The sequence below is a fragment of the Gorilla gorilla genome, chromosome 13 (genome assembly GCF_029281585.2).
Source record: "Gorilla gorilla gorilla isolate KB3781 chromosome 13, NHGRI_mGorGor1-v2.1_pri, whole genome shotgun sequence".
Classification (NCBI taxonomy): Eukaryota; Metazoa; Chordata; class Mammalia; order Primates; family Hominidae; genus Gorilla; species Gorilla gorilla.
The window spans coordinates 44988763-45002819 of NC_073237.2; the positions used below are offsets into that span (position 1 = coordinate 44988763).

General features: G+C 42.3%; 2 protein-coding genes across 3 annotated transcripts in view; one reads left to right on the forward strand and one right to left on the reverse strand.

Annotated features, from left to right (window-relative positions):
* Positions 1–2634: 2634 nt before the first annotated feature.
* On the forward strand, positions 2635–3186 carry LOC101133681 (microtubule-associated proteins 1A/1B light chain 3B). Its single transcript, XM_055351766.2, has one exon. It carries the CDS (start codon positions 2710–2712, stop codon positions 3184–3186), a length of 477 nt encoding a protein of 158 aa, XP_055207741.1. The 5' UTR covers positions 2635–2709.
* Positions 3187–8926: 5740 nt separating this feature from the next.
* The window catches only part of ACER2 (alkaline ceramidase 2), a 46530-nt gene continuing 41399 nt past the window's right edge, over positions 8927–14057 (reverse strand). The window contains exon 6 of one of the 2 annotated variants that reach the window (XM_031014187.3): positions 8927–13569. In XM_031014187.3, the coding sequence (XP_030870047.1) occupies positions 13383–13569 (187 nt within the window). In that variant the 3' untranslated portion in view covers positions 8927–13382. The remainder of the gene's footprint in view (positions 13570–14057) is intronic. The other variant, XM_055350673.2, reaches the window with a different exon arrangement.

The window sequence follows — 14057 nt, forward strand, 5'->3', positions numbered from 1 at the left end:
GGATCTAAGTTGCACGTTCCTTATGAGAATCTAATGCCTGATGATCTGTCACTGTCTCCCATCATCCCCAGATGGGACCACCTAGTTGCAGGAAAACAAGCTAAGGGCTCCCACTGATTCTACATTATGGTGAGTTGTAATTATTTCATTATATATTACAATGTAATAATAATTATTATTCTTACATTACAATAATTATTTCATTACACGTTACAATGTAATAATAATAGAAATAAAGTGCACAATAAATGTAATGAGCTTGAACCATCTGAAACCATTCTCCACCTCACACTCCCAGCCCTTTCCAGTCTGTGAAAAAAAGAGTCTTCCATGAAACGGGTCCCTGGTGTCAAAAAGGTTGGAGACCCCTGCTCTACGGATTGATTGGTTGATAAATTGATGTTTGGATTCAGTCTCCCAGGCCCTGGGTTTGTCTCTGGGAATACAAAGATGAGGAAGCCAGGCGGTGCAGGTAGGGAGAGGCCAGACTGGATGGCTTTATCCCACCAGACATCCTAAGATTTGGGAAGAGAACAGGTTTTCTTCCAAGTGAACCCCCAGGCCAGCTTCCTAAAACCTCCTCTTTCCTAGCTCAGCCCACACCCCTCTCCTCCTTAGTGCTGCCTCCCTTCACTGCTTCTCGGGGTATTTTCCACAGCTGGTTGTAGATAGCAGTACCCCTCCCCACCTCGGAGGGAGGGCATGAGAAGGTATTACAGGAAATTTCACCAGGGACCATGGGAGAGAAAGAGGAAGCCCTGGGCATGTGTGTGCCAGCACGTGTCAGCGTGCACGTATGTGTGCATGCAAGGTGCGTGCACACACGGGAGGAGTCTAGAGGTTCCACAACGCTAAATCCATTCTGGCGGTTTTAGCTAAAAGTGGGGAGGGGATTCCACATTCCTGGCACATGACAGTGTAGTGAGTGGTTCAAATAACGTTTGCCCAAAATTCACCTTCACCCAGAATCTCAGTATGTGACCTTATTTGGCAATGGGGTCTTTGCAGATGTCATTAGTTAAGATGAGGTCATACTGGATTAGGGTGGGCCCTAAGTTCAATGACTGATGTCTTTATAAGATAAAGGAGAAACTTAGACACAAGGCCACAGGGACACAAGGAAGAAGCCCCATGACAGTGGAAGGAGAGACATGGAGCAGATTCTTGCTCAGAGCCTCCAAAAGCATCCAACCCCGCCCACGCCTTGATTTTGGACTTCTGGCCTCCTGAACTGTGACAGAATAAATTTCTGATGTTTCAAGCCACTAAGTTTTGAGGTGATCTGTTACACAGCCGTGGAGACAGGCCCAAAGGCCATGTGAAAGATCAGGAAGAACACACAAAGCTCTGAGAGACTAGAGTGAAGGGGACAAGGGGGAGATGCTCAAAACCAGAAAGACTGGAAAGGAAGGCAGGGACCAGATCGTGGAGGAGACTTCAGATCACACTCAGGGTCTCCAATAAGGTTTGTTTTGTTCTAAGAGCAATGGGGAGGAACTGGTGGGGCCTGAGCAGGAAGGACACTGTCAGATTTCACTCCAGAAAGACAGCTGTTGCTCCAGCAGGACAGATGGGCAATAGAAGGTGGCACCTTCTCCAGGATAAGGAAAAATGGATGGATTTGAGACATTGGAGAAGTGGAATTAAAAGGATTTATTTACTACTAGATTGGATATAGGCTGGACACAGTGGCTCACACCTATAATTCCAGCACTTTGGGAGGCCAAGGCAGGAGGATCACTTGAGCCAAGGAGTTTGAGACCAACTTGGGCAACATAAAGAGACAAAATTTAAAAATTAGCCAGGCATGGTGACACATGACTGTCGTCTCAGTGACTCAGGAGGCTGAGGCAGGAGGGATCCCCTGAGCCCAGGAAAGGGAGGCTGCCTTGAACTATGATTACACCACTGCACCCAGCCTGAGTGACAGAGCAAGACCCTGTCTCAAAATAGATTGGATATAGACAACTGAGGGAGGTGGGGACTGCCTCTGCCAACTGAATGGAAAGTGACACCACTCACTGAGAAAGTGGACAAGGCCCAGATTTAAGAGAGGTATAAGTAAAGGCAAATGTGAGGTGTCTATGGGCATCCAATAGAGATGGCCAGGAAATAATGAGACTTGCAGACCTGTCACCGAGCAAAGAGAGATAGCTTGTGGCTCCTCACTATGGCCACAGGCAGTACCAGCATCCAGGACTGTTAAGCAGTAGATGGTTTTGATTACTAGCTGCCATTTACAAAAATCTGAGGATGCTCAAGTCCAGGATATAAAATCATGCAGTATTTGTATATAATCTATACACATTCTCCCCCCCCCCCCTTTTTTTTTTTTTTTTTTTTCCTGAGACAGAGCCTTGCTCTATCACCCAGGCTGGAGTGCAGTGGCACGATCTAGGTTCATTGCAACCTCCACCTTCTGAGTTCAAGCGATTATCCTGCCTCAGCCTCCCGAGTAGCTGGAACTACAGGCATGCACCACCACGCCAGGCTAATTTTTGTGTTTTTAGTAGAGACGGGGTTTCACCATGTTGGCCAAGCTGGTCTCCAACTCTTGACCTCAAGTGATCTGCCCACCTCAGCCTTCCAAAGTGCTGAGATTACAGGCGCCAGCCACCGCTCCCAGCCCTCCCCTATACTTTAAATCATCTCTACATTAGTTATATGTAAAAGCTATGTAAATAGTTGTTACTTTGTACTGCTTCCAGAATGACAAGAAAAAATACTTTCTACCGCCCGCGCCGCCCCCAGGAGCCGCGGGGACCCTCGCGCCATCGCCGCCGCCGCCGCCTGGATCCCCGCACCAGGCCAGCGGAGAAGACCTTCAAGCAGCGCCGCACCTTCCAACAAAGAGTAGATGTCCGACTTATTCAAGAGCAGCATCCAGCCAAAAGCCCGGTGATAACAGAACGATACAAGGGTGAGAAGCAGCTTCCTGTCCTGGATAAAACGAAGCTCCTTGTACCTGACGTTCGAGACGTCAACATGAGTGAGCTCATCAAGATAATTAGAAGGCGCTTACAGCTCAATGCTAATCAAGCCTTCCTCCTGGTGGTGAACGGACATAGCATGGTGAGCGTCTCCACACCAGTCTCAGAGGTGTATGAGAGTGAGAAGGATGAAGATGGATTCCTGTACATGGTCTATGCCTCCCAGGAGACGTTTGGGATGAAATTGTCAGTGTAAAACTAGAAAAATGCATCTATTCTAGAATTTTTTAAACCCTTACCAAGGGAAAAAAGGGATGTTGCCAACCGAGATCGATTAGTTCATCTAATCATAGATCTTCAAACAGTAGTGTTCCCACCTAGGAGTGTTAGAAGTTGTGTTTGTATTTCAAGCGGAAGAACTCAGCTCCAAGTGAGAACGTTCAGCTTTGGAAACTATATTATTTAATGTAGGCTAGTTTGTTTCCAAATTTTAAAAGTTTAAAAATAAAATACTTTGCATTCTAAGTTGCCAATAAAATAGACCTTCAAGTTATTTTAATGCTCTTTTCTCACTAATAGGAACTTCCAATTCCAGCAGTAATTTAAAGGCTTTCAGAGAGACCCTGAGTCTTCTCTTCAGGTTCACAGAACCCACCGCCTTTTCGGATAGAAGTTTTCTACTCAGCTAGAGAGATCTCCCTAAGAGGATCTGTAGGCCTCAGTTGTGAAGCATAATCCCTGCAAAACGCATTTGCCGTAATAGTTGGCACAAACGCAGGGTAAATGGGGTGTGTGTAAGAAAACAGCCCTGACTGTAAACTGCCGCTGGAGGTTCCTGACTCCTAACAGAACTACACCCAAAGTCCACACTCTTGCAGGGGTAGACATTTCTTATTTGGTTTGTTCTCTAGTTACACACATAAAGATACCACTCAAAAACTTGAGTAATTTATAATTTTGATCCAGTTTCTCAAAAGACCCTGGAGAAAGAGTGGCACTTCTTCTGTTTCAGCTTTTGTCTGAGTTCAAACTAGTGCCTTTGTTGGTATGGAAAGAAGCAGTGTACCAGTGTCATTCTTTAGGACAGCGGTAGAAACCACAGAATAGTATAACTAAAAGCATTAAAATTCAGACACACTCCCTTCTACCTTCTGGCTTAAAGCTATGGATGATCCATGTTTTTGTTTTTGTTTTTTTTAATGTTAAATGTGTAACTCAATATTATTGAAAAGGTTCCCACATTTTTAATAGTAGTTCAGTTATCACTGATAGGTCAAATAGCCATCAGAATTCCCCCACACTGAATGCATGTCAGTTGTGGAGAAAACATAGAAAAAGGAGCCATACACTCTTTACAAATACTAATGTCAGGAGTTAAACCTCCTCAGGTTCAACCTGTGATAAAAGACCAGTGCTTCCCACTACCTGCATGGGGTCCACTATTTAGTTTTCTTGGGAGTATCACAGGAAGATCACAGTTACACCACTTTAGACTGTACATGTAGCAGGTCACAACTTACCCTCGTGTGTTTAGATGTGTATGGAATTCCTGTATACATTAGTGAAAGCTATTTACTATAACAGGGGAAACCCAGATTCCTTGCATCTGGGCCCTGTACTGATCATTAAAGCAGTTCCTGTCACCTGCTCTCCCCACTGCATGCATCTGTCCACTTGGCTAACTTTTAATATGTATATTTTTACATTATGTAAATTATTAACCAGCCTGTCTCATTTAGAATGTATACATCACATCTGACATTATTGTAACTACTGTGTGATCAGTAAGATTCCTATAAGAAATACTGCTTTTTTAAAAAAATAAATAACATGCTGAGGGGTGACCTATAGCCCACATTAGTGAGTGGTCACTTTATTTGTAGGATCTTTAAAACAAGTACATTTTTAATGAACTAAGTTGAATAAAGGTACAATTAAAAACTGTAAAAAAAATACTTTCTACATATTCAACACTGAATTTTTTAAGTATTTTTTATCTAAGGCTGGTTGAATTCACAGATATACAACCCATGCATATGAAAGGCCAACTGTATTTTATCCAATTATTTGTACTAATAGGACAGTTTTGAAACTGACAATTCCAATTTGGTGCCCACCTATATGAAAACCTTTAACTCATTTGCCATAAATCCTCTGTGGAAAGAGAATTAAACCTAAGAGTCAAAAGTCCTGGGTTCACATCCTTGCAATAGCAGTGGTCAAAATACATTTCCAATCATACCCAAAACAGGAATAACGGTAATGCCAGCCTCGCAAAATAGCTGAGAGGAGTAAATGAGACCATTTATGTGAAAGATAACTTATGTGATGGGCTGTCAAATAAGATTTGCTTGTAAGAAAATTCCTAGGGAGTCTACCAATTATATTCCTAGGGAGTCTACCAATTATTTCACTGGACTGAAATTCCGTATTATATGTGGCTCGTGGTTTATCAGTTAAAGCTTAGAATTCTCGCTCCTCCCTGGTGAAAACTCACCACTCTCTCCTTCCTGCCTCCCTAGCACTGTTGATTCCTCTCCACTACGGGGATCTGGCAGAGTCAGTGGCCTTCTCCCCTCCCCAGATCTGAGCTGCTCCATCCATCCCTATAACCCTCTGCAGGCAGCATAATAGGTAATCCCAAACAGACACTTGCTAAGTGTTGATTTAAATTAGATTCATCTTTAAAAAGATGTGAGTTATAATGACATTTGACTTGTGTAAATTGAGCTATTAATCCCAAAAGTTAAATTTCACTCCAGTGGATTAAAAACTTCCTCCAGACTGGTCGGTGGCTAGTGCCTTTTGGCCCAGCTACTAAGGAGGCTGAGGCAGGAGGATCGCTTGAGGCCAGGAGGTCAATGCTGTAGTGTGCCATTATGGAGCCTGGAAATAGCCCCTACATTCCAGCCTGGGCAACACAGCAAGAACCCATATCTAATAAACAAACAAAAACACAAAACTTCCTTTAAATCACATCTACCTTAAATTGGTTTTAAATACAGCCCCTTTGTAACCTCAGGTTCCACATCCACCTATTCAACATGGATCGAAAATATTCAGGGAAAAAGAAACAGTAAAAAATCATAACACAACAATAAATAATAATACAAATAAAAAGCAACGCAGTTTAACAACTGTTTACACAGCATATACATTGTATTAGGTATTATAAGCAATCCAGAGATGATTTAAAGCACACGACAAGACGTGCATAGGTAATATGTAAACACAATGCTATTTTATCTATGAGACTGGAGCCTCTGGGATTTTGGTATGGGGGTTGGGGGGTCCTGGGACCACGAATACCGACAGCCAACAACAGTATTTGCTTTATCACATTGGGCAACCTCTAAAACACCCGGGGTGGGGGGTGAAAACTGAATTTCTAAGGGAAGAGAGGAGAGGAAAAGGAACGGAGAGAGATGCTTGGAAAAATCCAGGGAAACATACCTGGGCCCAGAAAGAGATTACATAACTTGGCGTTTTGAGACAATTGGTGATCTCTCGGATGATTAGGAACTGGGAAGGGCTTCGCTTGCGCCACATAGCAATGCCTCAAAAACCCACAAGATGGCAGTATTACTCCAGGAGCGTCTCCGTCCCTCCCACCCGGTAGCTAAAGGCTTTGTTCACAGGAAACCCTCTCTCCCAAATATCATCAGTGCCACTGTATGTTTTCCATTACTTCATGCTCCTGGCCTTACCTTCAGCCACTTTCCTATCACTAGCCCGAATATAAAAATAAACTACTGTTATTTGTTACATCTTTAAAATAGCACTTTGGTCTCTGCTCTCAATTGCCAAAGCAGCTGAATCAAATGTTTTAATGAGAAGCATAAAATAAATAAAAACCCAGGTGAGGGTGATCTCTTCCTTTTTGTGAGTTAACACCCAAAGAGAAGACTTCCCAGGTAAACTAGGTGTCGCCAGGCTGGAGACAGTTAGAGACAGAAGTGCCACTTGAGACAAGATAAGTTCTGGGAGAGAGGGGCTGCCAGCCCTCTTAAAACGGGGCCGGAAAGGAGGCTGAGAACCGGCTCTGGAGACGGTGGAGAACAAAATCTCAAATACCGTATCTTTTAAGTTCTTATTATGAAAAAATCCAACTATACAAAAGTAGACAGAATGGTATGACAAACCCAAACACCATCTTAAGAACTGTGAAACTGTAAACCAGGAAAGAGGATGCAAGGAAAAAGTTCCCAGTTTGTTGAGGACCCCTAAAATGTAACTTGCCAGAACCCTGGGTCTGCCCACTCCAGCCCTTTGTAGTATAGTTCTTTAACACAGTCTTTCAATGTAATGTCTTTTAATGAAAAGTCCTTTAAAGAAAAGAGTGGGAGAGGCTAGCCTGAGCTCTGGTCTTCAAAGGGCAATCTGGAAAAGGGAGCAGGGGTGGCTGCATCAACTCCCAGCCAGACTCAGAAAAAGAGGTCACCCAAGAGAAGAAACAAATAATCCAGACTGTCGGGGAGAGAGGCACACACACCCATGCCAGTGCCCCAAAAGCAGAGCTCTCAACTTCCTCAGCCACTGTCCCTGACCACAGCCTCAAAAAAGTTCAGTCCTGAAGACTGAGTAACCAATTTCAGCACCAAAAGGATTTGAGTGCTTGCTTAGTCTCCTGTTGGGCAGAGGCTGTTTACCTGGATGGGCTACTAGAGATGTCTGAACCCCCAGAAAATTATATACTGATTGAATGTCCCTTATCCAAAGTGCTTGGAACCAGAAACGCTTGGATTTCAGATATCAGACTTTGGAATATTTGCATTATACAGCATCCCTATTCCAAAAATCAGAAGTCTAAAATGCTCCAAGGAATATTCCCTTTGATTGTTATATAGGTGCTCAAAAAGTTTCAGGTTTTGGAGAATTTCTGATTTTTTATTTTTGGATTAGAGATACTCAACCTCTGCATGGACGTTTTCCTACAGCTTTTATATTGCCAAAGAACTTTGGGGCCACTCCTTGTCCCCTCACCTCTGCCAGAAAAAAAAAAAAAAGTCTAAAAACCCACTGTAATGATACAGATAATGCTTATCCAGTCTTTCTTCTCTTACGGTTTTTCTTTTTTTCTTTTTGATAAATGGTCTCACTGTTTGGCCCAGGCTGGAGCACAGTGGCACGATCTCTGCTCACTGCAGCCTCTGCCTCCTAGGCTCAAGCAATCCTCCCACCTCAGCCTCCTGCGTAGCTGGAACTACAGGTGTGTATCACCACACCTGGCTAATTTTTGTAATTTTGGTAGAGACAGGGTTTTACCATGTTGCCCAGGCTGGTTTTGAACTCCTGAGCTCAAGCGATACACCCACTTCAGCATCCCAAAGTGCCGGGATTACAGGCATGAGCCACTGTGCCCAGACTGTTCTTCTAAATCTGATGATCTGTGAGTCCTTTAAGTTTAAAAAACTGCCACAGAAAATTAAAAGAAGTAGGTAAAAATTTTCCTGCTAAATTTATGATTTTAAAATGTCACATGATCTTCCTTCTAGTGATTTGATGAAATCCAGCATAAATGAACTGTATTCTATATTTGAGATTTTTGGTTTTTTTTTTTTTTTTTTTTTTTTTGAGACAGAGTCTCGCTCTGTCACCCAGGCTGGAGGGCATTGGTGCAATCTTGACTCACTGCAACCACCGCCTCCCAGGTGAAAGTGATTCTCCTGCCTCAGCCTCCTGACTAGCTGGGACTACAGGTGCGAGTTACCATGCCCAGCTGATTTTTGTATTTTTTTTAGTAGAGACGGGGTTTCGCCATGTTGGCCAGGTTGGTCTCGAACTCCTGACCTCAGGTGATCCACCCACCTTCCCCTCCCAAAGTGCTGGGATTACAGGCATGAGCCACCGCACCAGGCCTATATTTGAGATTTATATCTATATGACATGACTATAGAAGTTTTAGTAAAAATAAACTGTTCTTAGGTATTTTATGCTGGAAATATTTTCATGTGTTAATTTCACAGCTCTGAGAAGAAACCAACAAGGAACAACAATTACTTTACGCATTTTTAATAACAATGGTACCCAATTCATTAACAAATGAATTTAGGCAATGTGCTTTGCTCTACAATCCATCAGATACATTTTCACTGCAGATAGTTCAGAAATCATTTTGGAAATAGACACAAACATGTACATATTCATTTGCTGAAAATGCCACTTACAGCTTTAATATCAAATATAGTTATCATAGTTCACAGAAAAAGTATAAAGTGCAAAAGCTCCACTTCAAAAGGCCTTAATATAGGACACCTACATAAGGTATAAAACAAGGTATATATCTTAAAGCACTATATTGCTCTGATTACATATTGTGGTTATAAAATAGTTTTAAATCTGGTTTAACATACAGAGAAAGATACAATTCAAACAATTAGTCCTATAAAGTAGGGGTCATTTATTTTTTTAAGTTTGCAGGGGAATTATGTCTATAAAATCCATTGAGAATCCCAATCTGGCCCAAGACTTCTCTTTGGCCAGCTGGAATAATAGCACCTAGGCAAAGCCTTGGCTATGAAAGCTTTCAGATTAATTTCAGTGTAAAAGGAGCTAGGAGAGGGGCCCTGACTGGGTGAGCTTCAGCATCCACCTGGTCCCTCAGAGATGGTTCCATGTCTGCCCCAAGGGATAAAGAGCCAGGAAGGCTCAAATCCCAGTCCTGAGGGCTCATGGAAGCATGATGAACTGGCGAGAGAAGTTTTACACACCTGAGAGATCCGCTAAGTGGAATAGGTGGTCATATTTTTACAAAGCCTTGTGTTTGATGACCATCAAGCTTTGTCCCTCAACAGAACATCTTTGATCTATAATTAATGTTTTAGGCACTCTTCACTGGACAGGCATAGAGTTCCCCAAAAATGCAGCCCGTCCCCAAATGGATTCAGACATCTCATCTCCACACACCTTAAATGTGTTCACGGAAGGACTTGATTTATAATGATGTAATCATAAAGGGAAGAAAATATTACTTTTTCTAATAATCAACAACTAAACACTGTAAAACATGAATCGCTGACTGAAATGATCACTCGGAAACATGAATGGTTTTTTATAGCCTAACTCCAGTTTCTGCTGGGTATTGATCTTGGGCAAATTCTGACCAGAACAAAATCTGATTAGCCATGCCAAGTAACCACAACCATGACCTAACTCCTAAGTGTCAGCCCTACTGAAGGGAGGGAGATTCTTGACTGCCCATCAATTAATGAAATAAGCTATTCATTTTTTACAATCTGAACATATCAAAATCTGTAAAGTCACATATTTAACAGCTATTTATAATGACTCACCAAGCCAAGTGCAGAGGCACATCAAAAAGTAGAATTACATTCATTACTTTTTGGAGCCCATTCATGTTAGGCTTGATTAAAAAGGTAGACTCAGTAGTCAGTCTCAGAATCCAGTGATCAGCATTTAAGCATATAGCTAACTCTAGTGTATTCCAAACCTACACTTCATGAAAAAATATACAACTGGCATTTATATGCCATTCAAGCTACAGGATAAATGTCAACTCTGAAAGACATCATTTATTTACAACTATACTGGGGGAAAACAGAGGAGACCAAACCAAAATATTAACAAGGATTATACCTGGGCAATAGAAATATGGGTTACTTTTTTTTTTCTTTGACTTCTCTGTAGTTTCCCAATTTTCTTTAAAGAGTTTGTAGTGCTTTTACATAAATGAGTGATGCCATAAACCCAACTTAAAATAAGATGGGTATATTTCTACTCTCTTGGTTTACATCCCATGCTGGCAAGCTAGAGTGATTTCTGTTCAAAAGTGAAGTTATGTTTTGTCCTCCTCAAATATACTCCATTCCACATTTCTTTCTCAGCTCATCTCTTTAAAACCAGTTTCTAGAAGCACATTCTGCTTCTCACAAAAAAAAAAAAAAAAAAAAAAAACCTGGGCTTAAAATATATACCAAACCCCCTACCTTGGAGCATTTATACCATAAAGTAGCTGAGACCAGAATCCATGCCTGATAAGGTCAATCTAAAATAAGAATGAGCTGATATTTGCCTTTAAAGAATTCTAGACTTGAAACCCAAAGGACTTAACAGCAGTTCTGTTCCATCAACCACCTAGGTCTCAAAGAGGTACATTAGAAATTCTACGAATATTTAATTCAAAGATCATTTTAAAAATATTTTTTAGGCCAGGCGTGACAGCTCATGCCTATTCCCAGCACTTTGGGAGGCCGAGGCGGGCGAATCTCTTGAGCCCAGAAGTTTGAGACCAGCCTGGGCAAAATGGTGAAACCCCATCTCTATGAAAAAATACAAAAACTAGCTGGGAGTGGAGGTACGCACCAGTACTCCCAGCTCCTGGGGAGGCTGAGGTGAGAGGATCGCTTGAGCCTGGGAGACAGAGGCTACAGTGAGTCATGATTGCACCACTGCACTCCAGCCTGGGTAATACAGCAAGACCCTGACTCAAATACAAAACACTCTCTCTATATATATATATAAAACTATAATAAAGCAACATATACATTCATTCAACACCTAATTTTTCTACCTTGGAAACTACCAATTTGTTAATTTGCATTTTCACCACCTCATATATTATTAAGTAAATGCCATAAATTTAACCTTAAATAAATTTAAGTTAATAAAATACAATTTACTTCACACACTGGGGTTCCACAAAGATTTCTTACTACAAACAGCGTTCTGCTTCTGAACAACCTATATAATTTGATAACCACAGATGTCGCATAAAGTCATTCATTTTTAAACTCTAAATTCAGTTGCTTATTGGGGTTTTCACCTTGGATCTTGTACAAATTCTAACTAGAGTAAGAGTTCCTGGATGTGTCAAAAATCGTCACCTTCCCAACTCTTACATATGTAGGACAGTGACATGACTCCTGCCCACACAAGAACACACCTGTCCTGCCCTCTCCCAACAGTGGAATGTTACAAAGCAGGACACGCCTGAGTTAAAATGAGTATCCCTGAGGTTGATAATTCCCACCATGCAACTTGAAGACGGTTCTTGAATCTTTCATTCAGCCCGATGAAGAGAAGATTCATTGTAGCCAGTGTCACATCAGGTGAGAAAAATTCAGAAGGCAACAGATTTGCGCTGCTGCACCAGCGACCCAAACCAGCCCGTGAGTGCATAGCTACTGCCAGCACTTGAGAAAAGTGAGCCGTTGGATACTCTGGGAAACCCAGAAAGCACCTTCTACTGCAAGCGTGAAGAGCATGATGCCCACAGAAAACACAACAGAAACAAGAAGTGAGACTCTTGAAGGTAATTTCCAGAATAGTACAGCATACTGGAGGCTTCAAATGAGAAAAAGTTTCCAAAAACTGCATGTTTGCTCCAAATTTTGAACCAGAACCCCCACCACAATTGTGAGGAGCCCTTTGGTAAACTTACGGAGGTCAAGTCTTAAAGATGGTGGGTCTGTGGGAATGTTCATGCCATAATTCTTCTTCTCTGTAGATTTGAGGCTGCTGAGCTGGGGTGGGAGGGGGAAGCGGAAGTGATGTCAGTATTTAAAAATTGTGCTCATCTTCAAGAATGGCCTAAAGTGGAGTGTAGGTTTTGGCAGAGAGGGTTTTACTCATTAGCGTCACGTTTATCTGAAGTCTCTCCATCTCTCCACAGAGGTAGTAGTAAAAGCATTCACAGATGCATGTAAAACCTGGGTTAGTTGAGAAATGCAAGTGAAAAACTAGCCTTTTTAGCCACAAGTCCTGTGTGTGTTTCATCTGTTTGGTTTTGTTTAAGGACAATTACCCCAAAGGAAAATCTCTGGCATCTTCCATCGCAGAGTCAGAGGGTCTTGTCTCTCAGAGGGTCTGTCTGTCATCAGTAGAGTCCACTCCAAGGGCGCCTGGGAATGGTGGGGTCTGGAGCAGGCCAGCTTTCTCCAGGAAGAGATGCATTGTACAGGGCTGGATCCCCCAAGGGACTGCTCTGCCATGGCCATTAAGGACGCAGCCCAACAAGTCACTGCATCTGGAAGTGATGCTGAGAAAGATGCATCTAGTGTCCCTAAGCCCTCCATTTTCCGTCTTTGGGAAAGGAATAGACACTTTTCCCCTTGCACAGTGGAATCCAGGTGGTCCACAGACACATTAGGGAGGAGGAGGGGATCTTTTTAAAAATTACAGAAAATCCAGAAATCCTAAAGAAAAGATTAACAGATGTGACAACATGAAAGTTTAAAACCAGTATGGCACAAAAATATTAACATACTGAAAGACAAATGGGAAACTGCAGGGGGGCAGGGAATATTTGTACCATATGACAAAGTTTAAATCCCTACATACAAAGAACACTAAAGAAATTAAGAGCCCCAGCAAATAGATTTTTGAAAAGATAGCCCACTCCCCAACTATTCGAACTCCCTTGGCTGTCTTCCTAGCAAAGGAAGCCCACTGCATGAAGGGCGATAAGCAGAGAAGCCAGCCACCAACTTGCCATCACGTGATCTTGACTGATGATTTCTTGTTGGCACACAGGAGGGACACATAGGGGACACCAATGAAGGCCCATTTCTCATTGGGCCAGAACTTGATGACAGGGCCTTGCTCAGGAATCTCTGAGGCAGCATCGAAGTAGGCAAAGCATACACAGCCCAGGTAGGCAGCAAGGCAGATGAGGATGTGCCTGCAGAGGGAGACAAGAGGTGAGAACCTGATGAGCATGAAGACTCCGCTGCCCTGAGTTTAGCCTGCTCCTTCTTCCGGTCTAACCCACGCACCTTGCTGACTGTAGTTGCAGCCCAGGGGCCTCTTCTAATTAGGAAAGGATGAAGATTACCAACAATCCCTGGAATAGCAGGATGATAAATCTTCAGCAATTTGGGACCCGTTTTAGAATGTTCTTAAATAGTCCTGCTGGATAATAGGAACAAATGTGCAAATAAATGCCTTTGGGCCTCAAACAAGAAGACTGAGGCCCAAGGATTTACAACAGAGATGCTAAGATGGAAGTAACTGAGCACATCTGATTAGAACCCACCTTCTCACTTTAACAACTGGTTACAGGTATTTTATGTCCTTCATCAGGAATAATTTTATGTTGGTTAAACCACTTTTGCAGTTTAGTGGAAATTTTAAAAAATTTATCCTCACTGTACCTGTACAAAGTTTTAA